A 27810-nucleotide genomic window follows, 5' to 3' on the forward strand; every position below is an offset into this window, starting at 1 on the left:
TCTATGCTATGAAGTCTGCAATGTTGTAAAATTAGTAGCGTAGACTACTGGAGCCAGAAACGGACATTTCCCTGTGGCGAATTATTCCATTATTGCCTCATAAGCCACCTTCTGCAGCATCTGATCCCAGCCCTGATCCACAGACCACACTTTTGCTCCAGTCTAGCAATTTCTCTACTCCCCCCCCCCAGCTTCTCAAAGGCATCTCTCCGGGCCTTTTTTATCCAAGGGGGATGGAGGAATACATTCTGTAAGGGACTTTACACAGAGAAACAAGATAAAGTTGTTATTATCCTTATTGGCCATTCACTCTTCCATTTGTAAAGGAGAGAGTTCTGCATACAACACATTACATACTTAGAAAGCAATCAGTAGGGAAAAGAAAAGAGTTGCCGAGTGCACCACACTGCTGACAGGGGTGTTAAACTTCCAACTGCTTGCCCATCTTGCTGAGGGCATCGCTGACAATGTCCAGCTCATGACGTAACTCATTCACCACGCTGGCAATGCTCTTCATGTCTTTCAGGATCTGCACGCTTTGAGTATATGGATTGTACTTCACGCCAAACGGGCGCTTGATGGTTTTTGCAAACTCTCTATTCAAGTAAAAAAGAGAGGGAGTTATAAACAAAACACAACTGCATCCTCTGTATGCAGTCAGTATCAATAACCACTTTTCCAAACTACTTACTTTCTTAAAGATAGTTGTAATTGTCATATGGTTCATCATCTTTCCCACCCAGTACATAGAAGACCAAGTAAATACTAATTTCGGCTTTCCAGCCCCATGAAAGATAATTATAAATAATATAATTAAAGATAATTATAAAACTGTGATAAGAATAAAAGTGTTTGTGGTAAGAATAAAAGCTACTGAGAGATGCAGAAAATCAAACCTGCTTTTATAAAACAGGGAAAAAAATCTGTACCTCATCTTTTCCTTTGCTTCTTCAAAACTTTCAGAAACAAAGTAAACCTCCTGGAAAGTTGTAATGAGGCAGTCTTGCTTGCAGGTGACCTTTGGATCAAAAGGCTTGACTTTGGCACTGCCAGAGAGCGAGTGCTGGTAACATAATGCGTTATCATGTGTCAGAGGAACATCACCACCCAAAGAATCCACAAGGAAGATGACATGAGGTAGAGTGAATAAAAAAAGATGAAGTGAGACCATATTTAGTGCATTGCTTCTTAGAATTTTTATCTGCAGATGAACTGTGGTTAAAGCTTAACAAAGCAATAACTCTGAACGGTCATGTTCTGCCAATCTGGGTCAAAAAAGGGATTCCTCAGACATGAGGCTCATGTGTAAACAAGAGCAATATTTTCAGAATCTGGTTAAACCAGCAGAGCTTTATTCTGAAAACAATTACTTGGAACCTAACATTAAGAAATACCAGTCATCTAATGCTTCCTGTGAAAGACATGGGAGCTGCTCAGCATATATCCAAAAGCAGACTGTCCAGTAATTATTGACACAATGAATTTACTTAAAGTCTAGTAGGTATCTAGGAGTTTTCGAAAGAAAGATTTTTAGAATTATACTTCATAAAAAACAGGGCAAAACAGTGACAATAATAATCAGGTACAAACAAAGAAAAGAGATAAATAAGCAGTAGATACTCTTACCTTGAGCTCACTAATCGAAGAGAGCAAGCCAGCCCCATAAACTCGTAGCTGTCCCTCTTGCTTGCACAAGCCAAACTCTACAGTGAAGAAGTAGCACTGAAACAGAGAAGGGAGTAAAATAATTCAGCCTTCAGCAAAGATGCTGTGGTGAACTAGATGGGGGTATTTCTATTTGTAGGTAGTGTCAAACAGTTGCAAATATCAGACAGTCATCACTTGGTTATCCTTCTCAGATATTTAAAGAGGAGGGAGGCCAGAAGATTGATATTGTAGATGACCCAGCTAGGCTAGAAGCTGTTAATGTCAGTAGCAACACTGAGATGTAAATCCGTTTTGAGAAATATTGTTATGACATGACAGCTTCAGCCTAAAAGAAACACTGGATAGAGAGGATCTCTGTGAGTGAGTGAAAACATCAGCCCACTACAGTTTGTTTCTCATTTGTTTAGTGGCCTGTAAAATTAAAGACGTTTAGTTTGCTGGATTTCAGGATTTCTGCAGGTATATGGGGAGGACGCTATTTTCATAGATGGCTTAGCTCTGCTCCCACTGAAGGTCGTAGAAATTTTACCACTAGCTACACCAGATGGGGAAAAAAAAAAAATTAAAAAATCAGCAAACCAGTTCTTTCATAACCGGCATCAATTATTTTTCATCTAAATTTAATTTTCATCTTAAAATATTTTTGCCAAAGCATCCAGAAACTGATATCCAGGAAATAACATTAATTTATATTATCTGAATTTCTTGGCTGAAAAGTATCTAACGCTAGTGCTAACCACATTCAGTGAAAACACCGTATCACAATTCATTCTACACATTAAAGAAATAGATTACTTTTAAAATCATTGAATCATGTTCCCAGAAGTAAGAAGATTTTGCTTGGAAGAAACAGACCATAGAATTTCAATCTAGAAGAAGTGATCTACCACCAGAAGTTGCACCCTTACTTGACAACCAAGGGAAGAAAAATACCAATCATATCAACCTTAAAATGTATTTTTTTCCTAGCACAGAAAATCGTTACATGCTCTAAAAGCCAAGGACCAGTGAAACATATAGCTCTAGCAGCTGGTGTGGCTAATGTTGACATGAAGCTCTATCGTGGTTTAACACCAGCCAGCAACTAAGCACCACGCAGCCACTCACCCCTCCCCGCTCCCAGTGGGATGGGGAGGAGAATCGGGAAAGAAGGTAAAATTTGCGGTTTGAGGTAAGAACAGTTTAATAACTAAAGTAAAATAAAATATAATACTAACAATAGTAATAATTATATAATTATAATAATAATTATAGTAATGAACAGGAATATAACAAAAAAAAAAAGAGAGAAATAAAACCCAAGAAAAAAATAAGTGATGCACAATACAATTGCTCGCCACACGCTGACCGATGCCTGAGCAGCGACCTGCCCCTCCAGGCCAACTCCCCCCTGTTTATATACTGGGCATGACGTTCCATGGTATGGAATATCCCTTCGGCTAGTTCAGGTCAGCTGCCCTGGCTCTGCTCCCTCCCAGCTTCTTGCACACCTGCTTGCTGGCAGAGCATGGGAAACTGAAAAGTCCTTGGCTTAGGATAAGCGCTACTTAGCAACAACTAAAACATCAGCGTGTTATCAACATTATTCTCACACTAAATCCAAAACACAGCACTGTACCAGCCACTAAGAAGAAAATTAACTCTATCCCAGCCGAAACCAGGACAAGCTCCAAATTTATTTGATGGAGTGGGATCAGCCTAGTAAAGCACGAAGTTTTCAGTGGGATCACCAGGCACTCAAACACTCACTGTTGCCAGTTTTTGGACAGCCTCATCTGATGCCCCAAGTGATGCAAGACCAATTTCCTGGGAGAACTGAGCAAAACTGGGTTCAGCCAAAAGAGGGACGTGGCCTAGGAGCTCATGGCAGGTATCACTGGAAAAAGAAACAAAACAAGAAATCTCATGATCTGTCTTTGTGGTAGAGTGAAAAAGCAGCACCACTGAACAGATACAATGTCTTGCATTAAAATATTTAATATCCAAAAGAGAGAAAAGTGTCAATCATGTTTAGCTGAAAGCAACTGAGCAGGTCATACCAACTCTACATAAGTACATAAACTCAGATTTTCAGAAGCAGCTGTCTAAAATTAAGATCTGAGCTCCACATTTATGAGGCAACTGAATATTAAACTATGCGCACAACGACATCAGTAAGAGCTCTCCAATAACATGCTGTACTTTTGAAAATCCTGTACTTATGAAGGTGGTACTTGAGCATGCTAAAACTTCATTACATTCAGCGTGAAGGCTGAGTCTTCAGCACCTTAAAAATAAGTTTTCTTGCTGGTGTTCTTGAACAGCTTTTAAGTAGCTTGGCTCTGGGCAGTGAGATTCAAAATTCTCTCAAATTCTACCCCAAGATTAAATGACTCACGGCTCTGGTGTATAGAGAGGGTCCGAGCTGTGTCTAACATATTGAGTGCAGTGAAAAACTCTGAATGCTAATCCTGCCAAGAAGTCTCTGGGTGACAGATATCCAGCAACGGGGCGAATGGTGAAACCTGTGCGCTCTGAAAAGGAACGGATAAATTGTACGTTAGTTTAGTGTAGAATTGCACAATGTTGCCACCTTTCCTGCTACAACTGGGGTAAAGCCACAGCACTACCTTGGCTCAACAGCACGTGGGAAAATTAATCACGATTAGAAAAATTAGGCCTAAGCTTGAGAATGACCAACATTTAGTAAAAATGTCCCTACCTTTGTGTCAGTGGATTTCCTACGATTTCATGCCTAGAGCCAACACAATACAGCTAGGTATCTCTTTAGCCAATGCTAACAGTCTCTTCAGAAGTAGCATTGCTCCTCAACTGTCACTGTTTGTACATATTCAAGACACAATACATTAAAACATGGATGGCCAAAAGGCCTCTTAAAGGATCAGAATGAATACAAGCAAAAGCAACCAAGGTTGTTTTCCTGTGCCCACAAATTAGTAGTGAGATTTGCAATGGACCTTAGTTCTTTTTTGTGTAAGAAAAATTAGCACATTACCTTTCAGGAAGCGGGACACATCTTCCAGCTGGGGGATATTGTCTTCCCTGTACCCACAGTATTTGGTGAGCAAGGGTAAGTTTTTAAGGTACTCTCTGCAGGCATGAGTTGGGTAAAGCTTGTTAAGCTCTCGGTACACTGTCCCCCAAGTCTTGATCTCCTCCTCAGTGAATTCAATCTTGGGAATTGGGTCACCACTACCAGGAGAAGAGGAAGAAAGGACATTCCTTGGTAAATGGCTAATAACGGATGACTCATTTACCTCCTATTATTATTTAACATCTGTATGGCTATGACACCTGGTCAGGGTGCATTAGGCACTGTCAAATACACAGTGAGATCTGGTCTATGCCCTGGAGAGCTTTTAGTCTAAGGGCCTGCTCTCTTTTCCACCTAAATCAACTGACAGGAATCTTTGCATTGACCTCACTGGAGCCTGAAAACTTCTGTTCTGTAAACAGTTTCTTAGGTGTTTAATGCTGAGAGTAACATTTAAAATACCTGCATAACCTTTACAGCTTCAGGAGCTGAGAATACATCCTTTTCCCTGTTGGACTTCCCTGTCTGCAATTACTTTCCATTACCTTTTTGATTTGTCTTAGAAAAAGAGGATTCCCTAAATTAACAACACATTGCGTGGAAGCAGCTAAATATACACGTTAGGTAAAAATCATACTTCTATGTGGAGGAGACAAGTGCCTGTCTGAAGATATTAATTGTAGTCCATCTCTCCTATTTAGCCCTCAGGATCTTGATTAAAGTGGATTATAGCAAGGGTGTGACCTAAAGCCCACTGAAAGCAATGGGAGTGTTACACTGAGCTTCCACTGCCAGCCAGGTAATCAGCATGGCCAATGCTTTCCCAAAGGAATCTGTTAACAACACATTAACAGTAACTGGCTCTGTGCTGTGGTAACCAGTTGCACTAATACACAGTGCAATAGAGCTCTAGATACCCACCATTTCTAGGTCATTTCCAATTGAGGAACTTGGCATTTGAATTCAAGCAGGCAACAGCAACATGAAAATCATGTTTAGAAAGAATTTACAGCACTGGGCTATGAAACTCTTACTGCTTTAAGAGCTCCCTCCCCCAAGCAGCATCTCTAAAGACAGAAGCTCTTCAAGTTTCTTTTCACAGAAAACTCCTTATCTACACATCACATACACTAGTTTGAACCAGGAAAGAAAATTCAAGTATTAACATTTGCCCAGAGAGTTTACACTCAGTGGTCAATGCGCTATATACTGGGTTTTGCCTCCCCTTCCTCTCCTTCGCAAAGGAGACCAATTTACCCTAGCCAAGTCAGTACATCCTGGCACAGGCAGCTGTGCAACATGCGTTGTCCACCCTCTTCCTTTGTTGCACCCATTTCCACAGAAGCAGGGAGGGACCGCAGAGTCCAAATGCACCACACTGCAGGAAGCCCACGCTGGCATCGCTGCCCATCTGAGGATTAGCCCTGCCGCAGATGCCATAATGGCCGAGCAGCCACGGCCTCAGACTCATCAGAGGCTGAGGGAGCTGTAAGATGGCCTAGATCTACCTTTTAATCTTGTCTTACATCTCCCTTCGTTTTACCCTTCCAGCTCTGATTCCCGAGCCAAGCATGTCTCAGCAAGATCTGAGCCCAGGGAAGGTGAGCTCCTCCCAGTCCACTCTGCTATTATTTCAAGGCACCCAGAAGGCTTATTCTGGAAGAAGCTTACTGTTTGTAGTTCATAGCCAGGTCTGCAAAATACTTTCGCCTCTTGCGATAGACATTGTCTTTGAAACCCTGGTGAGGGGAAGGAAAAAAACAAAGTTAAATGAGTTTCCAAGCTGTAGTAAATAAAATTAATTTAAAACAAGACACTTGAAATTTCTTCAGTTGGGAAATACAAAAGTACGCTGTGTAAGAATGAGAGGACAGGGCAGGAACCTCATAGCTGTAGTCTGAAATGTTTAATAACTGTGAACTAAGCAAATACTCCAAAGTAAGAATCAGCAGTTTTATGCATGCAACTGTATATTCAGTAGACAAGGATTCATTTTAGTCATATCAGTAATTTATACAAACTTCGTTACTTGCTTGATTATTCTAAATTACAGAACAAATTGCACTTTGCACTGCCCAAGTACCGATTTGTTTGCTCCAATTATAATAAGGAAGAAAGAAAGAGGAGGAACCAAGCCTGCCTCACAATAGCTTTTTTTTTTTTTTTTAAATTTATATGCGACCACTCAGGGCCCAGACCTAGAGTCCTCGCGCAAGTAAGCCTTGCAGAAAGGCACAGGAGCTGAATTCAGTGACGGCCTTGCCTGAACTAGGAAAAAGACATGAAACCCCCAAGAGAAGGTGCTCAGACCCACAGAGGCGCCCTTGAGGGGAAGGAAAGAGAGGAGGAAAAGCTGCAATTTTTTAAAGTAAGCTCCACAAAGTATGTTTTCACTAAGGATTGGGTGTAGGGAGGAAAAAATACTTACTGGATGGTCAGCATCCAAATCAGACCCGTACATCAGCACTCGGTTTGCACACTTATCCAAATCTGAGATCTTCTTCGGAAACCAGGGAACGTTCTCCATGTCTAGGGAACGCATGGAATCCACAAAGTTATTAATAACTCCGAGCATGCTGAGGGAGGAAACGCTACTTTCAAGTATGGCTATGGCGGTTACAAACGAAATCTATAAATTAAAAGGGCATGAATAAGACAACGGAGTCTACTGCCTATCTGGCACCAGCCTACAGCTCACACTTCCTCCTCTGTCACTGCCACAGTCTGCCTACAGAGCACAGCCAGCTCCAAAGCGTCCAGGGAAGGAAACAGTTAATATGTGTTTTCTGTGGCCCTTAACTGTTATTACTGTTAGAGTAGCACCTAGAGGCTCCCACTGAGACAAGGCCTCCTTGTGTACACTGCTGTGAATCTTCTAGGGTACAAAGCGTGCAAAGGAGTAGGGAAGTGATTTGCCTGTGGTCCCTGGCCAGAGTGGGAGCTGGTTTGAGTCCTCCCATCCTGCTTTACCATGGGAAATAAATGTTGCTCTGCGGTTATGTACCTCAGAAGCATCCAGGTTTGCTGAGGGGTTTGTGGGGGAAGAGGAAGAGAAGGAGGCCCCGTAGCCTTAGAGAGAGGCTTCATTACAGTTTTGCTACTGACAACGTTTTTTTTAGCCTAAGATAGTTTTTAACCAAGCTCTTGGCAGAGCGGTTAATACACTGTTTTTCTCCCCTGATGTTTTCAGTTTTCTTAAAAAGGACAGGGTGAGTGTTTAGCTTGAAATTCCCCTTACTTAGGGCTAAAGTAAGCTGTTTTTATCCAAGAACACCACATCTCACCTTTCCCTACCCACCAGCCTGTGCCAAGCACAGTGGCTGAGAAATATATGGGACCGACTTCCCGCTGCCCTGAACTTTAGGCATCTCTTCAACTAGAAGCAAAGGTGTCCCGGTTTTGGCTGGGACAGAGTTAACTCTCTTCTTAGTAGCTGCTACAGTGCTGTGTTTTGGATTTAGTGTGAGAATGATGTTGATAACACACTGATGTTTTAGTTGTTGCTAAGTAGCGCTTATCTTAAGCCAAGGACTTTTCAGTTTCCCATGCTCTGCCTGCAAGCAGGTGTGCAAGAAGCTGGGAGGGAGCATAACCAGGACAGCTGACCTGAACTAGCCAAAGGGATATTCCATACCATGGAACATCATGCTCAGTATATAAACAGGGGGGAGTTGGCCAGGAGGGGCAGATCATGGCTCTGGCATCGGTCAGCAAGTGGTGAGCAATTGCATTGTGCATTACTGGGGAGGTTTTTTTCCCCTTTTTTCCCCCCTCTTCTTTTTTTTTTTTTTTGTTATATTCCTTTTCATTACTATTATTATTATTATAATATGTCATTATTATTATTGTTAGTATTATATTTTACTTTAGTTATTAAACTGTTCTTATCTCAACCCGCGAGTTTTACCTTCTTTCCCGATTCTCCTCCCCATCCCACTGGGAGTGGGGCGGGGAGTGAGGGAGCGGCTGTGTGGTGCTTAGCTGCTGGCTGGGGTTAAACCACGACAAAAGGTAAACAAGATGTGAAGCATCCTAAAGTTAAAAGGTACTGCTTTCACACTAATATAAGTAACCAGTTATGATGAAAAGTGGTTAAAAAAAAATTTAAATCAAGAGCTACACGAGGAAATTGCAGAATCCATCTCCCACTCCTACCAGTGTCTGAACTGAACTGGGATCTGCCAGTATTATACCTCTGTCATCATGGTGTACAGTCCCTAGCCAAGCCCTGCATTCAGATTTTGCCTACATGCTGGCTTGCATTGGCCTGCATGGGTGCAGGGACTCCCGTTGATGCCAGTTGTGCTGTACTGAGAAGGGACTGGAGCACAGGTAACAGACATGCAATTTGCACCAGCCTGAAACAGCCTGTATTCCTAGGTGACATCAGCCAACGCAGCCCTGCTCATATCAACCAAACTACACTCATTCACAACACAGAAGCATAAACCTGGTAGCTACTGATTGAAAACACTACACAAATGCAGATGTGGACACCACAAAAAGATTTCAAACCAACACATTGAGAAGTGCCTTTTCATCAGAACTACATTTTGTACTTACCATCCTCCTGGACATTGAAATGCTCTGTCGGGTTCATAGAGACAATGTTGACGTGGGATTTCAGGAGCTGGAAGATCTCATTCAGTTGTTCGCTGTTACTGTCACAGTCCACAAAGATCTCAAACTCAGAATTGCGTCTCTTGGACTTCCGTGACTCAATGTGTACCAGATTTACATGCTTCTCCTGTTTCGTGAGAAATAATGTTTTCAAACAGATTGACTAAAAACAATTTACTAAAAAGTAAAATTTGCTTTTCAAATTAATATCCTACTGTCATGGCCTATTCAACACCTTTGTGAAGCTATTTTAGTCAGCTGGATTTCTTGATAGCAGTTTGCTTATTCAAGGGGGGGAAAATGGTTTGATTTGAAAAAGCCTCCCGTTCAGAAGAAAATGAAAGAGAACCTGTGTTCTTTCAATTTCATTTACATTCAGGAACCGCAGAAAGACACAGTCAGGAGGCTTAAATTCATAGACCTTTTTCTTTCATCCCTCCCATAGGAAGCTGATTAGTAACTGGATCAGGGGAAATTCACCAAAATGCCAATCAAGTCACCATATAATTATCTCACAAGCAAGCAAGGGACTTAAAATTAGTAGTTTTCAGGGCATAAATTTCACTTTTCTTTTATTTGAAAAATTATTTAATCATATGTCTTATATCAGGAACATAGAGAAAACCCTAGGCTAAGACATGCAGGGCCAGATGACAGAGTACAGTGGCATTGTGCATATTCCTTGCACAATACCTGCCCAGCAATCAAAGGAGTGCAGTTGTGTAATTGCAGTTCCTCTGTCACCCTCAGTCTGGCTAGGCAGGGTGACAAGGGCACTGGGCTCAACCCAGTGTGGGTCAGCACCCCAAGTGTCTACCTGCCATCAGCAGCAGCTTCAGACCCACCTCTTATATGCAGTAGAAAGAATGAGTGTCAATCCTCTTTTCATGAGAGGAAAAGACAAAACTCTCTCAGTCTTTAGTCAGTGCAGCTGATATGTTTTGTGAAGATTTTTAGCCAACCAGCATCTAATTTCTGAGGCATAAATTTGCTTTCATAGGTAACTTTGGGTGCGAAGTAGGAGCCAGGTTAGGAATCACATCCTTAATAAATGGAGGTAATTAATTCTAGTGTGTTCCAAAACTATCCTTACAATTTAAAAATACAGAGCTGCTGTAGCAATGTGATTATTACATACCTGAAAAAGTTTTAATGCTTTTACAAGTACTCCAACTTCATTCTTCAAGGAAAAAATGATAGCTGTTCTTCCTCTTTCAGACGCATGGTCTTCATTCTCTTTATTATCTTCAATCATCATGTAATTTGACTTATTTAACTAAATGCAAGCAAACAAAAAGATTTTTTTGAATGGCTAGTGCAAAAAGTGTAAAGTTTTACATTTCAGTTTGTCTTGGGGTAATATTGTGCTTTGACTGATCAACCACAAAAGGAAAGGTGCCGATTAAACCACTACACAATAACAGGCATAAAGTTAGGCACACATAGAATCTGTGAGAGCTGAGGATGAAATACTGAGATTTCTTTTTTTCAGTTGAATGATTTTGTAGATATCTTTAGTCATTCTCTAGGACGCAGAAAATGTTTTAAAAGTATAGTTTATAATTAGCATTAGTATTTGGGGGAGGAGGAGCTATAAGATGTCAGCAGAAATAATAAGTTGAACAAAATACTTGTTAGCAAATTCAGTGAACATTGCTAAAGGGAATAATCCAAAACCTGCTGGATATAGGTAGGAAAAGATGGATCAGGATTTAGTAGATCAGAACTGAAAAATCATTGCCTTTCTCTCACTACATAACTGTAAAGCACTGCTTTTACAGAGAAAGGAGACAAAACCTAAGGAGTTAAAATGTTATGCAGACCAGAATCTGTTGACTATAGAGGCAGTCCCACTCTGATCAACCACAACCAAGCTATTCCATCTGTCAGGTCCCCTAATTCACATGCCAAACCCTTATCATAATCACCCAAATCACACACTAAAAATTTTCAGACATCCAACACTGTAGGACCACATGGTTTTGTACCTTACTGGTTGTCCTGGTTTCAGCTAGGATAGAGTTAATTTTCTTCTTAGTAGCTGGTATAGTGTTATGTTTTGCATTTAGTATGAGAATAATGTTGATAACACACGGATGTTACTAAGTCAAGGATTTTTCAGCTTCTCATGCCCAGCCAGCAAGAAGGCTGGAGGGGCACAAGACGTTGGGAGGGGACACCGCCAGGACAGCTGACCCAAACTCGCCAAAGGAATATTCCATACCATATGACATCATGCCCAGTATATAAACTGGGGGGAGTTGGCCGGGAAGGGGCGGATCGCTGCTCGGGAACTAAGTGGGAATCGGTCAGTGAGTGGTGAGCAATTGGCATTGTGCACCACTTGTTTTGTATATTCTAATTCTCTTAGTAGTATTATTGTCATTTTATTATTATTATTATCATTATTTTTCTTCCTTTCTGTCCTGTTAAACTGTCTTTATCTCAACACATGAGTTTGTGGGTTTTTTCCCAATTCTCTCTCCCATCCCACTGGGCGGGGGGAGTGAGCGAGCAGCTGCATGGTGCTTAGTTGCCAACTGGGGTTAAACTACAACAGTCCTTTCTGGCACCCAATGTGGGGCACGATGGGTTGAAATAACAACAAATCTGACTGGAATGTGTTAGAACAAATTTGTTATAAGCATTCATTTTATTAGTTCAATAGTCGCTGGTCACAATGTTGATGTATTCGCTCTCAGCGTTGGTGCACTTGTTCTTACAGGCGCGTTATGTAATACCTTACTTGCAGTCTATGCTCCCTGTTGTGCTGTTTATCACCCGTGGGAACTGGGCTAGAGTTATCATGTTGTTCTACTTTGTAACACTGGCTTATGATGCGATAGACTTGCTGGTCGTGAAACTAATCTGGTATTTGTACTCAGCATTGCCATCATCTCCGTACTTCGGGAGCCATCTATCAGAAACTATTAATAATTACACCTTGTACCTTCTCTCATTGAGAGCGAATAAATGTACAAATAAATGCCAGTCCATCACACTGTTTCTGATCCAGCAAAGCCACTGATCTCCATCAGCTTGAGTCCAGACATCAAATTCTCTGCTGAAAGTGGGTGACAGGGCCCAATCCAGGTTCTGCCGAGAAGCCTGCAGGTTTCACAGCTCACTTCAGTGAGCGTCAGATCAGGATCACAAGAGCCAGGAACAAGTACTGAGCAAAGGTACTCCAGGCAGAAAAGAAAAAGCTAATAACTCCACAATTATATATAGGTTATTGGTTGTTTTCTCAAGTGCAGAGATCGCCATTTGTGCGAGCCAAATCCTATTCAGATGATACTGCTGCAGAAGAAGCTGGATGCAAAGAAGTTTCCATTACAAATAGAGTTAGATGGTCTTTGAAGGCAAAAACTGTTGGGCTGTTTTATATATACAGCTTATACGCAGCATGTTGGCTTGATTCCACATTCAGGATCATTGACTTAAGACAAGATCAGCTTATGAGATTTGGCATAGTTGCATGCAATATTATAAGGTGCACAGCTAGGACAAACTACATGCATTGAAGACTAATGTTCTTATTTTGTATTTTGCTAGTTCAACTAACATTGTGTTTAGGATCAGGTGACAACATTTATAAAGTAATATGTTTAAGAAACCAATGAAGAAAATAAAACAAAACACAGTGTGTTCTTACATTAAGTTCTAAAAATGACCTCTAACCTAGGAATTTGAAAAAGTTGCAGAAGAGAATTTCAGATGCCTACAATGCCAAACGCACACCACTTACATCCGTAACCCTAAACCAACAGTAATTTTTACTTTCAACTAAAAAATGGACTGAAAACAGGTCTACATTAATGCAGCAACCATTTTGGTGCAAGACAACAAGAGAAAATGGTAATGCAAAAACAATTCCCCTCCTCCAACAGCTGCACCTTCACTTTTATTTTATTCTGTATCAGTAACTCAGCTCTAATCAAATCTGACACTTTTCCTTTGTATGGTAACACGTTTGAGCTTTTTGGAGAGTGAGGGGGGAATTAATATTGCATTGATGCTTGTTATTAATGATGAAAATCATTAACTGATTTGCCATCAATCTGACTCAAGTCTTAATGAAAATACACAAACACAGAGATACTCTAAAGCCCTTATTTAGACAGATATCTAGGTGTCTCCTGGTTGAAGACTGCTCCTTTTAGAGCCCATAGCAATTACATTCCCTTTCTCCCCCTCCCCAAAGAATATTCTCTGAGAGAGAGATATTTGAGGGTGCATATTTTGTGCTTTAATTCTTTATTTTAATGAATAGCCAAGATTTAAAATGTTCCAAACATACTCTTTTAAGGAAATTACATTTTAGAGCCATAAATTGAAAACCAAAAAATCTTTAAAAAAATGTATTTGATACAGATTGCCATTAATTGTACTTGACAAAAAGTCTCAACAGGCATTTTATATCCTCCTCCCTCTTTAAGTAGCTGCTCACCGTCCTTTTGACACACTTCTTAGTAGAGAAGGATGAAGACATGATCTTATGAGTGACCACGACTAGACATCACATTACAGGGAAATTTTTTAGCCACACCAAAGGTCTTCCCTAGATTTAGTTCTCAGACACCAAAACGAAAGCTGTGTTGAACAGTTTATTTTGCTTCCAAAAATCTGATGGATACGGCAAAACAATCTTTTGTGAAACTTTACTCCATTACAGTCAGCGTTCTTGTTTTCACAAGGAATTTTACTGACTTTATAAACTGCACAGTATCAATAACTGCAGCCAACACATAAGCACTGATTTTATCTGATCTTCTCTGATGTACTGAGTGTATTCCCACTGTAACATGAAATAGTCCAGGAGTGGATTTTTCTGGGCTATATCACACCCTCTGTCTCCTAAGCAATGATGCACCAGAAGTTACTTCTGTTCTACCTTAATTTCATCTGCTCGCATTTGAATTTTACCACTTTTTTTTTTCCCGCTTCTGTCCAGATACAACAGCCTCATCAGTCCCATCCCAACCCCAGCGGCACTGAGCACTCCCACCGATGCCAGAGGAGCACCATCGCAGGGCAATTACCGCTCTCCAAGTAACCGGGGCCAGAAAGCTCCCCTTTTCCCCCCAAAACCACCGCTCCGAGAACCGCAACAGCGAGGCGGCAGAGCTCTAACTTCAGAGAAGCGACGTTGTTCCCGCAAGCCAGGACCGGGCCCCCCCTTGCAGCGCTGCCCCCAGGGCCGGTCAGCCCCGAGCCCAGCCCGCACCCCCTCACCTGGCCGGCCGCCTCCCGCGGGCAGGGCGCCGCCTCCAGCGAGCCGCCGCGGCGGGGCGCGGCGTGCATGGCCGGGACCGGACGGGACGGGACGGGACGGGACGGGCAGCGCGGCGCTCGGCAGCGCTCGGCACCGGCGGCCGCTTTATGGAGGGGGCGAGAGCCGCCCCTAATCGCCCTCCGCGGGGGGCGGAGGAGGCGGGGGCGGAGGAAGGCGGGGGGAAGCGCTGCCCGGCCCAGCTGAGGAAGGGGCTCGCTAACCCTCTTAATAATACCCGCTGAAAGCTGTTTATTCACGCTGCGGAGCAGGGATGCTCAGACGCAGCCACCAACCAACCACCATCTCTGCACCCCCAAAAAACCCGCACAAAAAGAGATGCTTTCCCTCCTGAGTTACACCTCCTTGGTCAACCCGTATAAGGAAGATTAAGGGGGTGGGGGGTCAGAGAAGACTGACTTTTTGTGGGTAACTTTGTGGGTTTTGCAGCTAACACGAATTTGCACCCCACAGGGCTGAGGGGAGCAAGTGTTTGGATGGAGGGGGCCTGTCTACCTCCATCGTGTCGACACAGCCCAACACGTGTCCACTCGTTGCAAATTGATATGTAAGCTGCCTGTGGGAAAAGGAAGCCAAACTGCATAATAAATGAGAGGTGGTGAGGGCTGGGTCCGCAGCAGAGGGTAAATAAGCATAGTTGCCTGCAAGGCGATGGCTTAGCTACGGGGAATCAGCGACTCAGGCGAGGAGCTCCCCTAAATGCTCTGCAAGGTTGCTGCAAAAGTGTGTAGTGCACGTTGTAGTCTCAAAGAGAAACATGGTGAGTAGATGTATCGAGTTCTTCACTGAAAATAACAGCAAAAAATGCACTGTGAAAATAAATTGCAGCACATTACTTCTTTTCTAGAAAACTCCTGCACACACAGGAAGAATAACTGCATTTCAATTAGCAGGAAACTATATATTTTCATATCTTATATACAGTGTCATTTATTTTCCATATAGATCTAGACATATGCTTTATTTTAGAAACTATCATGGTTTTTAGACTCCAATAAGCCCAGTCTTTACTGTCTCCTCTCAGGTCAGACTTGGCAACAACACTAAGATAAGGGGATTTGTGGTACACAGCAGGAGAAGCCAAAATGTTCCCCAGGAACACAATCCCTTAGAGGCTTTAGGGGTCTGGGGGAGCAGAGATTGATTATTTTGTGTTGGGCATAGGGCTGTCCAAAAACAGAGATTCTGGTCTTTTGTTACGTTCCTTACAAACCTACCTTTCAAAGAAATGCTCAAAATCAGCAACAACTAGTTTTACCCTAATTTACTCAAGCGTCTGAAAAATATCCAGTATTTTTCTCTTCAGTGCCTGAAATATTGAAACCTTGATTCCAGCTAGATCTCTTAGACACTGGTATAATGCAAATGACAAATTATACTGATGAAGCCAATATGCAGGCTAACATCTAACCGAGGTAGACACGGTCACACTTGCACTGACATCTCCAATGATGTCAGTGTCTTCAATCTTCCTAGAAGACACTGAACTTCAAACAATCCTGAACAAGCAAACAATTCGTCGGATCTTTACCCAGAATCTTTAGCATATGAGAGCCTGCTATTAATAATGAATCCGTAAACAAGGGCACAGTAAGATATTTATGACAGAATATGACTAAGCTGTCAGTTTTCCCTAGCTCAAATGTAGCAATAATAAGAACTAATGTCATTCTGCATATGTTTTTTTTTTTAAATTACTCAATAGGTAGCCCTCTAGAAGCTCTTCTATTGCAGGTAAGCACCTTTTATTTGGAAATCTGGGCTCAGGCTGGGTTTCCAGTACTTCCTGATAGCAGCCAGGTTGAAATTCCCATGCTTTCTTTTCTGTCAAAATGTTGTGCTCATCCTTGATAAAATTTGAAAGAAAACACAAGATACAATTCTCACATTTCCTCAGGCGTCAGAAGACAGCTGAGTTCAGGTCACTTTAACTGTGAACGAAGGATTTTTTTTTTAATTTGTTTTTACTCAGATCTACTTTTTCCTCTCCTTCAAAGGCTACAAGCTCTCACAAGATACATTGGGAAAGCTAGTTTATTCTTGGTGTATACATATGGATTATTCTAGTGTTAAGGGACATGGACATCCTCCCCTACAGCCCAGAACTGTAAAGACGCTCAAAGATGAGTCAGTCACCCAAGCACTTCTGAAAACCCGCTTTGGAGCCTCTCTCCCCAGGAGACAACAGAAGCAGTGGTTTGGTTAGCACCTACGGGTACCTGAAGACACGAAGCACAGGGAAGGGCACAGGACAGTCCGAGGGGCCACACCAAGACACAAGATGGCGAAGCTGAGCTCAGCAGAAGCACACAAGCTTCACGGCACACAGGAGCCATGGAGGGGATATAAACTGAGCTGCCAGCTATGCCAGATTTAAGGGCACTTCCTACCTCCAAGGCCCCAGTCGGATAAACAGACAGGAGTGTCCCTGCCTCCCATCCTCGCCCTGTCATTTCCAATTTGAGCAGGAGCTTTCTGGGACACTGGTCATCCCTCTCCTCATACCTAACACTGGGGAGCCCACGGTCAGGTTGGCCTGTAACTGCTGATACAATGCAAGCAGTACAGTAACAGCCAAGGAAATTTAACCTAATATGAAATTAATAAGTTACATAAAGAGATAACCGGGGTGCCCAGAATTTTGGGGAGCAGATTAAAGCTGATTCACTGGTTTAGTAAGAAGTGCTTGTTCACCACAGCCAATGCCCTGTAGTCTGAAAGAGCAGAACCACAAAGCATGAACTGACTCGATTACAGCCTGTTTTCACTGGGTGCTCGCTGGAGCCTGCTCTGTTCATCTCCACGCAGGGTTTCCAGCTCCTGTGAATCTGCAGATGGTTTTATAGGAGAACGATTGAAAAGGTTTCATCCAAAAGCTGAATCTTCACAGTTTTAGGGTTGCAAGGTTTCAGAAAACCATCACTCTGTCACGAGCACAACTGCTGCTTTGGGTTTTCACAGACAGCGGGACACTTCTACCTTCTCCCAAAAGCTGGCAGTGTATCCTACCATTTAAGAGCGGTGGCTTGGGCCCCTCACCACAGAAAAGAGCAATATGGCACAGCAAAACTACTAGCAGTCAGGTATGGAGCGCAATGCAAACAGGACAGCAACGTGCACAGGTGCTACTCCGCGCATCCTGGGAGGAGGCAGCACAAGCAAAGACTGACCCAGAAAATGTCTGAATTGTCACAGAGTTGGTCTGCAGGAGCACTGAGGCAGAGAGAGGCCAAAAGTTTTCAGTGGGACGTCAGAAGCCTACACAGACCCTGAGGTGGGATGGACTTGTGAAGGACAAAGAGACAACCTGGGGCATCGACACCATAGAGAAACAGGCCTCTCATCAAATTAGACGTAAGGCAATACAGTGATCTTTTTTTTTTTTTTAAAGCCCACAGGAGATTTCTCACATATAGCCTCTCATAGAGACAAAGCCCTCCAGACAGATAATCAGCACCTGAGGATCGAGCACAGGTCTGACCCTGCTCAAAAGTGGGTCAAGCTGATCACATGTTTTGCAAGACAGCGCTCTGCCACGTGTGGCTGCCGCAAAGCCTGTTGCATTGGCACAGAGCAACTGTGATAGCACTCACCATGAAGGCTATGAGAGCTGGCTTTCAATTACATTATTCCATCATAATTCCTCGTTAAATGAATCCTCCTCTTCTCAGCAGCCTTCAGATCCAAGTGAGAGGGTGGTGTCAGACTGAAAAGTCCCTTGGTTTTTGGGCCCTTTGCCGGAGTAGCTCCAGGAATGTCAAGTGGGTCCAGAAGAGGCCACAACTCTGTTCCTGCTTCCCAGCTGCTAACTCAGAGGTGACTCTTCTCCTCTAGTTTTTGGGGGGGTTCTGTTTTGTTCTTCAAAGCAGGAACTTGACAGCAGAGTTTGCAACCAGACAGTGGTGCTGACACTTGTGGGTACACATTTGTAGATAAATGCTCTGGAAATTTTTAGGCTCAAAAGTATTAAGAACAAACTGTCACACCTCCAGATCTTCCCCTCCCTAAAGAGCCACACAGTAAAGGGACTCACTTTTTGCTGTCTGTGGCACAGAACAACATAAACCTTCTCCCCTACATCTCCTCTTCCTCCCACTTTGAGAAAGTTTGCTCTCCATGGGTCATAGGTAAAATACGTAGGGACTCAACTAACCTGGCACATCTTTCCGGACACAGCACAAGTCTTGTATCCACCAACACTGTGAAGAAGCTGGTCGGGGGGTGGGGGGGAAGACAGAAAAAAAGAAAAATCAACATAGTGCAGGGGCTCCCAAGTGCTCCAGCGCTGGGGGAGAGACAGTGTCAGAGGGTGATTTTGTTCAACTGGCAACAACTGATGAGGGAAGAACCATGGAAAGGCAGGTTGGGAACGATCTGCAGGGATATTAATCTTCTGCTGAAAGGTAAGATTATCTACCTGAACACAGCAAGACTGAAGGAGAGAATCAGTCAGCCCTAAAGTCTTCTCAGTCCCATCAAGGTCATCAGTGTGAATTACCCCTTCTCCCCGCATGGTAGGAGAAAGTGCTCTAATCTCCAATGAGGTAATTTCACAACATCACTTCTGGGATATAAACCTCCTCAGCCATCCCTTGGACTTCATTTGGCCCAGCCATCTGCCTTTCCAACCAGAAGCATTTGCCTGAGGCAATGTGGCTACTTAAAGCTTTTCCAGAAAAAGGTATGAAGTGTTAAATCCCTGAACAAAACAAGTTTAATACGACTTAATACTAAGTCTGCTCTAATCATAATTACCTTCTCCAGAATAGACTACTGCAAATTCTAATCACAGCCCTCTGCCTTTCTGTTAATTAACTGCTGCAGACAAGTTATGCCTTTAAGAATCGCATGGCACTTAGGCAAGCACTATGGAAGTTGCAGAGAGGAGTGAAGATGAATATCATGCAGCCCTTTGAAACAGTTTGTTTTCCAGTATAGGTTTTACAGACCTTCCTCATATTCTGCTTGCATTTTATGGATGCCCTCATATACTGATGCCTGAAAAACTCCTGGTGTGAAAATCTGACTCATTTTCTTCTACTGATTTTTAATATTTATAAAGCATTGATCATAACAACACCTAAGCAGCAGCACTCACTTCCATTCACTTTCTAATCTTCCTTCTCCCAAACTGTGACTTCTCTCACTTAAAGGAGATAACCTATCATTGTGTTTTAGGTCATTTACCTAAATGCTGGGAGTTAAACAGCTCCAAATCCAAAAGCTTTTCAAATTTTCTACAAATGTATGGATCTGAAATCCCTGGCTTTCAACAAGGGAATTCTTCCATTTGCTCCCTTCTTCTGTGAACCACCATTCTTCCAACAAACAATTCCCAGGGCAATTCACCCAACCTTTCACCAGCGTGAGGCTACGACAGTGTCATGCGCTATACTCAGAGCGGCTGCCAAGAAACGTCTGGAAGTCTCGGTGCAATAACTCAGCTACTGGGAAAGGGACCACATCCCCATGAGCCTGGTTTAGCAAACAGTTAACTCTCCGTATTACTGAATAGTTGTTGAATAATAAAGCATTTGATTCATAAGCAGTTAATAAGCAACAAAAGAAAAAGGGGAATTTAAATTATGCAATTATTGAAAACATTTACAAATATCTTTTTCCAATGAAAAGTGCAAGAATCAATCACGCAAATTACCCACTTAGCATGATTCAGCCAGCTGTAGTATCAATAGCCTTTAAGCATGCTTATTTTGAAAAGCCAGAGATGCTGTGTAAATCTACTGAAGCACATCTAGCCAACAGACCATTCACTGTTTGTATATTTGCTTTGGACTGTTTAAAGAAATAATATTAGCCCTTTCATCTGAGCCAGGTAATATTTTTCTTTTCATAGAAGCTAAATAAAATCATGAGTGATCTAAGTTACATGCTGCTCTGAGCAAACAAGGTGTAGTTTTTCCTAACAACACCTTTGCAAGCTTTTTACAAAAGATTAGTTAAGACGCTGCTGGGGCAAGGGAGAAACCATGCTCTGATTTGTTTGCACCAGTGAATATGATATCACAAATTTAATATCAGCTACATTTCAAACAAAACTGTTGTCTGACTGGGATCCAAAGTCCTGAAAGAGCTCTTTGCTCCAACGGCTCTGGAGTTAGTGGGTACAGAAGTGCCAGTTACAACTTTTTTTTTTTATCTGCTCAGCGTTGGCCAAGTCACCTCAAGTTAAATCTGCAGGAAGCAACAGAGCTCTGGTCCTGCGCCAGTCGGCAAAAATTCCCTGTGTTACTACAGCAAACAGGGTTTAGTCCAGCAACAACCATCAGCCACGGGCAAGTCAAGCAGAAAGCTTGACAAACTGATCTACATACTGCCTGAAAACACAGTGCAGCTTAGAGAGGACAAGGAAATACTGCATTTCCATTAGCACAACCTGAGTCTTACAAATACTCTTCTGCTCAGCCTTGCGCACCAATCCTGCCCTCCTGGCAGGATGGTCAAATGACTACGCAGATGGTAAAGCAGAAGGGTCACGCATCCACGTCCCTCCCGCAGGATTTTGCAGCCCTGCTCACAGTTGCTGGTGCGAAGATGACGATGACAGCCAGGTGGGTGGGCAATGCCACTGCAACCAAGCAAGGGGAGCAGGGCAGGCCCGGGGATGGCACCCAGGTGCAGCCAACAGATCTCCAGACAAGTCTGTAGTGGCAAGCAGGTCTGAGGTCAAGCTGGGAAGTCAAGTCAGCGAGCTGGGATCAGTGAGGGACGTGACCAGGCACATCATACCTGCTGCGTGGCTCAGGCAAGGGTGAAGGGGAGGCTCGCAGCTGTTTTCACAGCAGTCTGAGCCGAGGTTACGTAGCTGCACCGCACCAATCCCGGCCATCAGCCCCAAAGCCCTGGCAGTGGGAGAGAGGCTGAGAAGCTGCTCGGTGCTGAGGGCTATGGCACCAAAGCTGCCATCGCTGTGAGCTGCAGAGAGCTCAGAGTACAGGGTGCAAAATGCTTAACCTCAATATGAAAGACAAAGCATCCGAAAAAAGGAGAACAGTGTCAGAGAGCCATAGGCAACCTCAGCCACCAGCACTGAAAACAGCCACTCTTAGCGTTCAGAATAACATGGGATCCAAAGCCAGGGGTTACTTCTGACCAGGTCCCGATACTTCTCCATCCCTTAAGTAGAAAGTGTAGTAGAAGTGGACTCCATTCATTGAGGAACCACCCTGTTAGCGCTAATGCTACTACATTATCATTTCTATTTAAAAACCTCAAGAATTATCCAGTTCTTTCACATCATAGGCAAACACGAAGCAAAACAGTCAAATGCATACATAAGCCTGCAGATAAGAGAAGTGACTGAGTGTTTGTTAACCTCAGCCTGTTGGCCTAATTAGTATAATAGCAGCATATTTTGCATTCAAAGTGAGGTGGAACAAGCTAACAAAGGAGAAAGCTTTGTACTTGCTAATGATATGAGTAAGCACAGCTCAGAAAACGATTCAGCAGACTTTGATCCACTCAGAAAAGAGAACGAGAGCTCTTCAGGCACTTCTGACAACACAGCCTTACCATGAGCGTGCGCCAGTAACCAACCTCTACCATATTCATATTCATTTAGGAAGTTTATCCGACACTAGATTTGTTGAATGTAAGAAGCAGAAAGACTGCATTCAATATATTTCATACACCTCAAAAACGGCAAGGCCAAGGGAAATCAAGAGCTGACTCTAAGGTCCAAACAATCACAGAAGACATTGGGTCTGCCTGTTACGGTAGGTTTTTCGTATCCGTTTCACCTCCTTGCTGTAAACTATCAGCCTTTCTGAAACAGAAGACGTGGCCAGATTTTTTGTTCCTAGACTGTTATGTTTCATCAGTGTTTCAAAGTGAAAGGAGCTTGGAGGACCGTTCTCAGTCCGCAGACTTTAGACACACCCCCATCCACTGAAATCCTGGTGTTCACAGAGCAAAACAGACCACTGAGGGCAGATTCTGGTCTAGGCACTAACGCTGACCACTGGTCAGCACGAACAAAGTAAATTAAATCACAGTTACTTTCTGCTGTAATGATGAAAACCAGCAAGCAATGTAAACCCATCAATTCACAGTAGGGACTTTAAACACACTGGCAATTGTAAAATGTTCACCCTTGGAGCTGTGAAACACATCATTTCCAAGACTGGCAAAAGCTGTTCATCTCGCTGTGTTCTCATGACAGATGTTTTTTCCCCTCTGAGTTTCTTTTATCTTATTAGATTTTCGCTCCCATTATAGTTAGTACAATTTTGCAATGGGACAAAATTAATTAGTTTGCATCAAAGAAAGGCTCCTTGAAATGTAACACTAATGAGATTCATCTACCTGATTAGAGGGCTTTGCTTTTAGTAATGGTGCAAAATTTTGTTTCAGAGAAATACAACATTATAAGAATATTCAAGGCTAAAAGCATTAGCTAAACAGTAACCAGGATAATGGATAAAAGATTAGGGTGGTAAACTGTGAGCAGTTATATAACCGAATATTGACAAGAGGATCCAAGTGTAGACCAGAACAGGTTAACAAAGATTTAAAGAAGAAGAGTTTGTGCAAGCAGAGCTTGGTACAATTCGCAACAGTGTATTTAGTGAACTAACCCTACACCTCCCATCTATTCACAACACTTTCAGGAATTAAATGGCAAAGAGCTAGGGATGGGAACAGAGAGTACTAATTTTTAGAAAGAAAAGATGGGAAAAAAGTTCATTCTGGATGAGTCAAACTAGTTTTTAATATCTGGCAAACTACTTGGACAAAATATTTGCTTATTTTTAAATCTGTTTTTAGTCAAGAACAAATTGTGTTTAATCAACTTTGTTTTCGACTGATGGGAGAATTGTTCCAGAGGACAAGGGGAGTTAAATAGATCTGGTATTTCTTGCTTTTATTAAGCTTTTTCACCCCACCCACTTTCTTTTACCCTATTAGTACAAACAATTAAGGAAATACAGTCTAGAATGAACTTCCTGATAGGCAGGTGCAAATTCACCTGAAAAATCACATGGTAAAAGTAGTTATCAGAGATTTGCTGGTAAATTGGGCATAGCACACCATAAATGACATCTGCATAGACACATGCTGTGTCATTTGCAAATGACAAACACATGACGTAGGCGCATGTAGTAAAATACAGGGGAACTCCTTCCTGTGATTACATCTCCCTCCATAAACCTCTCCAGCACATACACAAGACTAGAAATGAAGACGTGGTGTTAGGAGAGGGCAGGCCTAAGCTGCTGTCAGGAACAGCTCTGTTTGAGAGAAGGCAGAAAGCCCACATTTGGACAAGGATGTGCTTTTACACAACGCTCTCCTTCTGTAACCAGACAAAGAAATCACTTTAAATTTGTAACTATGCTCTCAAAAACACACAGGCAGACGGTTGAGCAGTACAACTGAACAGGCAGTCACTGCTGGCTAGTGGAAAAAACTTAATCCAGACCTGCTGCTGAATCACATCACAAAGCATCAAGGGGTTACACGGCTTAAGGTGGTTAAATACAAAAAGCCTTTGGATAAGGTGAGAACTGAATTCAAACCTCTTTTATCTCTTTCCTCTGTTTTGATAAGGTTTCAACATGAACATTACCACTTTTTGTCAAAATTATCTTCACCTGTAACAGGCAACACTGAAACCTTGACATTTTTATCCTTTTGCCAACCTAACACAGGAATTTAAATAAAAAAAAAAACTCATTTCAAACACCCGTGTGTCCTCTTCCTCTGATGCCACGCACATACTGCACCTGTGCATAATCTTTCTCCTGCTGGCCTTCTGCAACAGGTCAACAACAACAACAAAGACTGCGCCTGTTATTCATAAGCTTTTTGTTATCTCTTGGAAGAAGCAAAAGGGCCTAGAGCATGTGTGGGAAGGAAAAAGCTTTGTTTACTTTAAGTTTACTTCTTTCAAGTCTGAGTAAACTCGGGGATCCGTAGAATGACTGGTTAATTAACTCATGACAGCAGTTCCTTTATCCTATAAGGGCAACCACATCATGCTGTGTTGCATTCAGCGGGTTCTTCCAAAAAAGCGCGCTCAACCTTTACACCATGGACCAAAAATAAGCCTACCACAGAGAGGGTACTGCAGCATTAAGAGCTCTTCTAATGCAAAAGATGACAGCTGTGGAGTAGCGCTGTGATTATTTTCAACACTTCCATCGTGAGGGTTGGCTCCAGATCCATTGGTGAAAGTTAGTGATAACATTGCAATAAAAGATCTGATTCTGATCCTTAAGTTCATTGCCGAGAGCACTGGTCAAGAGGGAAGCGAGCAGGATGGGCTCCAAGATGCACTCACACAGATGCTGCCCCGACACAGTGCTGGATGCTGTCCTTACCCACCTGCTCTGGCATCCAGAAAGGCTGGAGAAGCAGGAAGGCTGCAAGAAGTTTGCCTCTTGGGGCTACACCTGGCTGCTCTTGCTGGGTTTGTCCCTTGTACCCGTAAACACAGGCACTGTGCAGGAATTGGCCTGGGCAACTCCAGCCCCACTCCAGAGCAACTCCATGCCAGTATCTTCTGCATCTATCTCCCACCTCCTTTTAGGAGTTGTCAAAACCTCTCCAAGAGGAGGAAAAGGTAAAGAACAAATCTTCCCTTCATTTGGGCTTGGGACTTTCCCACATGAACAGCTCACATTGCACAGTGCCAATACATTTAGGTCCCTCGAAGACTTCCCTTGGGCCTACGTCATTTGCCAGCTCATAGGCAATTTCCCATGTTTCTTTTTATCCCCTCATAAATGTCTTTCATCTAAAGAGCTCACAAAGCCAGAGTCCTTCCTTGCTCTTCCATGTTTTCACCATTCATTTTTCCCTTTCCCATTACACCAGCCTTTTCTATCCACTATTTCCCCTCCTTCCATTCAGCCATTCTAGTGGCCTCATCCCAAATGAGAAAATGGAGTTATTTTGCAGTTTTGTTTATTCCCACCTAAACTGAAGTATTTCTCCTTCCTTTCTGCTCTCTTAATTTATGAAATCAAAATCTTTACTAATCAGGCTGGCATAAACTCAGAATGTCTTCCTCTGGTTCCTGTGCCCAGCGTTCCTACCTGACTAATGAGGAAACTCTCTGATGTTGAATAAAAGAGTTTGTGCACTACAGAGAATTTTTAATGGAAAATAAAACCTTCTGACATCACTGGCTAATTACAATTTGCTGCACTAAAATACAGCACTGTGGCTATATTGCAGGGCAGGATAAAAGTGTGCACGTATTTTCCTGTGTGTTTCAATATCCTCCTATTGACAGAAGATAGGATGACAGGTCTACAACTGGAGACTAGGAAATTATTTTTGTGATTTCATTAGAGTAATTGACAAAAGCATTTCCTTTCTATGTAAGGCTAACAGATGGCTTGTTAAAGTTACAACTTCTTTAAACAGAGCTGTCACCAAAAATGATGTGCGTGACAACAAAAATAATATTGATACAAGCTCATTGCAAAATTAAAATGGAGTTTGCATGACCTAAAGCACAGAATAAATAACTGCCACCATTGCAACACAGAATATCAAGGTGCATTTGCTTTTCTAAGGTTTCCTTGGAAATTGGATGAGGGGACATAAATTGGGGAAGTGTCAACAACATGGGACTTCAGTTATTATAGGCACAAACATGCAGCCAGTCACCATGCCTACTCTATATGTATGAAGAAACTACCATGGATGTACAAGTGTGTTAAATCGAGGCTTGGATTTTAATCCCAGTAGTAACAGAATATATTAATCACATAGAATTTTTAATTTTGGGTAAGTATGTTTTCATATAAAAACGCTGAAGTCAAATTCAAAATTGTAGATTTGCACTCATACTGACTGCTACTACAGACTGAGCAGGATTTTGTTCTCGAGTAAAAACAGGCAGGCATCAAGCAGGCCCCTTCCCCTCAATACCTAACCAGTTATCAAAACCAGGAGTACGCTGTGCTCACCTCAGACCGATGTGCAATACAAGCATCAACCCTGTAGGACTCTGCTTTCACATCTCACCTCTGGCAGGTTCAAGACCTGTGCAAGGCAAGGGCATGCAACACCTGAAACTGCCTCACCTCCACCGTGAAATGGCTCCCTGATGCCTCAGCCAGCCAGCAAAAATGGGGGGTGGGGTGGAGGGGTGAATAATAATTAAAAAAATAAAAAATAAAAAAATCAAGCAATACTAGTTTCCCCACCTGCTGTGGTTTTTAAGACCTCACCTTCACCTTAAACTTTTCTCATTTCCATGAGAGCAGGAAAAACTACAAAGGAGATTCAGCTTTGAAAACATGAAATGCAATCAGTGTTATACCTTTTTGATAGGTGACTGCACATATTCCACCTGGACAGATCTAGAATGCTAACATTGTTAATGATATTTAATACTTTTCTCCTTCAACATCACACTTACTCACTATTTATCCCCTTTGTCATAATCCTTCCAGGTTTTTTCCTGTTTTCTTTCTTTCTCCAGTATTCCTTCTTCATCTCTTTTCTTTCTCTAGTATTACTGCCTTACTTCTCTTCACAGCATCCTACCACTGTTACTTTCTCAAGCATTCTCTTTTGCATTAGTCTGCATAAAATTCAGCTCTCGGACTTCTCTGAGACATCATTAAGACATACAGCTAACTCCCAAAGACCCGAACTGGAAGAAAGAAAGAAAACAGAACCCCAGTGGGTTTTCCCTGGATTTCTTCATTTTCTTCACAATAACAACTCAGAAGCAAACTTCTTCTCTTGCCAATCTTAGATGCCAGCTCCTTGCATTATAAAACCATTTTTTTGGAAAAGAGGTAAATAATTGAATCAGGGAGGCAAACAAAAGGAAGAATAGGAACAATATTTCCCATTGCAAAACCTCTGTCGATAGCTATTGGAAATAACCTGGTTTATTTTACCAACCTTGTGATGTCAGGTTCACTTAGCACACGCCTTGTCGGCTCCGTCTGAGGGGCACACTAACTGCACGACTGACGCACACGGCCGCGACTGGGGAGCAAATGCACAGCTGCTCGCTGCTTTTGTTTGTCTTCACATGAAGGATTTTTGAGAAATTGTGTATTACAGCAGACTGGTCCTTGCCCCAGGTGTAGCAGGTTCTTCCTTTCTCATTGAGTTTGGCAGAGCACATGAATTTCATCATCATCTAGACCAAAAAAAATAAGTAAACAGCAAGCATTAAAAAGGAGAAAATGGACAACATTTAATT

General features: G+C 42.5%; 1 protein-coding gene across 3 annotated transcripts; it reads right to left on the bottom strand.

Moving 5' to 3' along the window:
* Positions 1-189: 189 nt before the first annotated feature.
* On the bottom strand, positions 190-27700 carry TPH1 (tryptophan hydroxylase 1). 3 transcript variants are annotated; one of them, XM_050897312.1, is made up of 11 exons: positions 27504-27700; positions 10461-10598; positions 9266-9449; positions 7131-7231; positions 6374-6441; positions 4664-4860; positions 4046-4181; positions 3418-3544; positions 1627-1722; positions 930-1018; positions 190-596 (listed from the first exon to the last, which is right to left on the bottom strand). In XM_050897312.1, the coding sequence occupies exons 2-11, from the start codon at positions 10578-10580 to the stop codon at positions 422-424; spliced, it is 1293 nt and encodes a 430-aa protein (XP_050753269.1). In that variant the 5' UTR covers positions 10581-10598; positions 27504-27700; the 3' UTR covers positions 190-421. The 3 variants fall into 3 exon arrangements, with proteins under 3 accessions (XP_050753269.1, XP_050753268.1, XP_050753267.1); XM_050897311.1 differs by having other exon boundaries at positions 930-1063; XM_050897310.1 differs by lacking the exon at positions 27504-27700 and adding an exon at positions 14558-14620 and having other exon boundaries at positions 930-1063.
* Between the last annotated feature and the right edge of the window lie 110 nt (positions 27701-27810).

The sequence above is a fragment of the Gymnogyps californianus genome, chromosome 5 (assembly GCF_018139145.2).
Source record: "Gymnogyps californianus isolate 813 chromosome 5, ASM1813914v2, whole genome shotgun sequence".
NCBI lineage: Eukaryota > Metazoa > Chordata > Aves > Accipitriformes > Cathartidae > Gymnogyps > Gymnogyps californianus.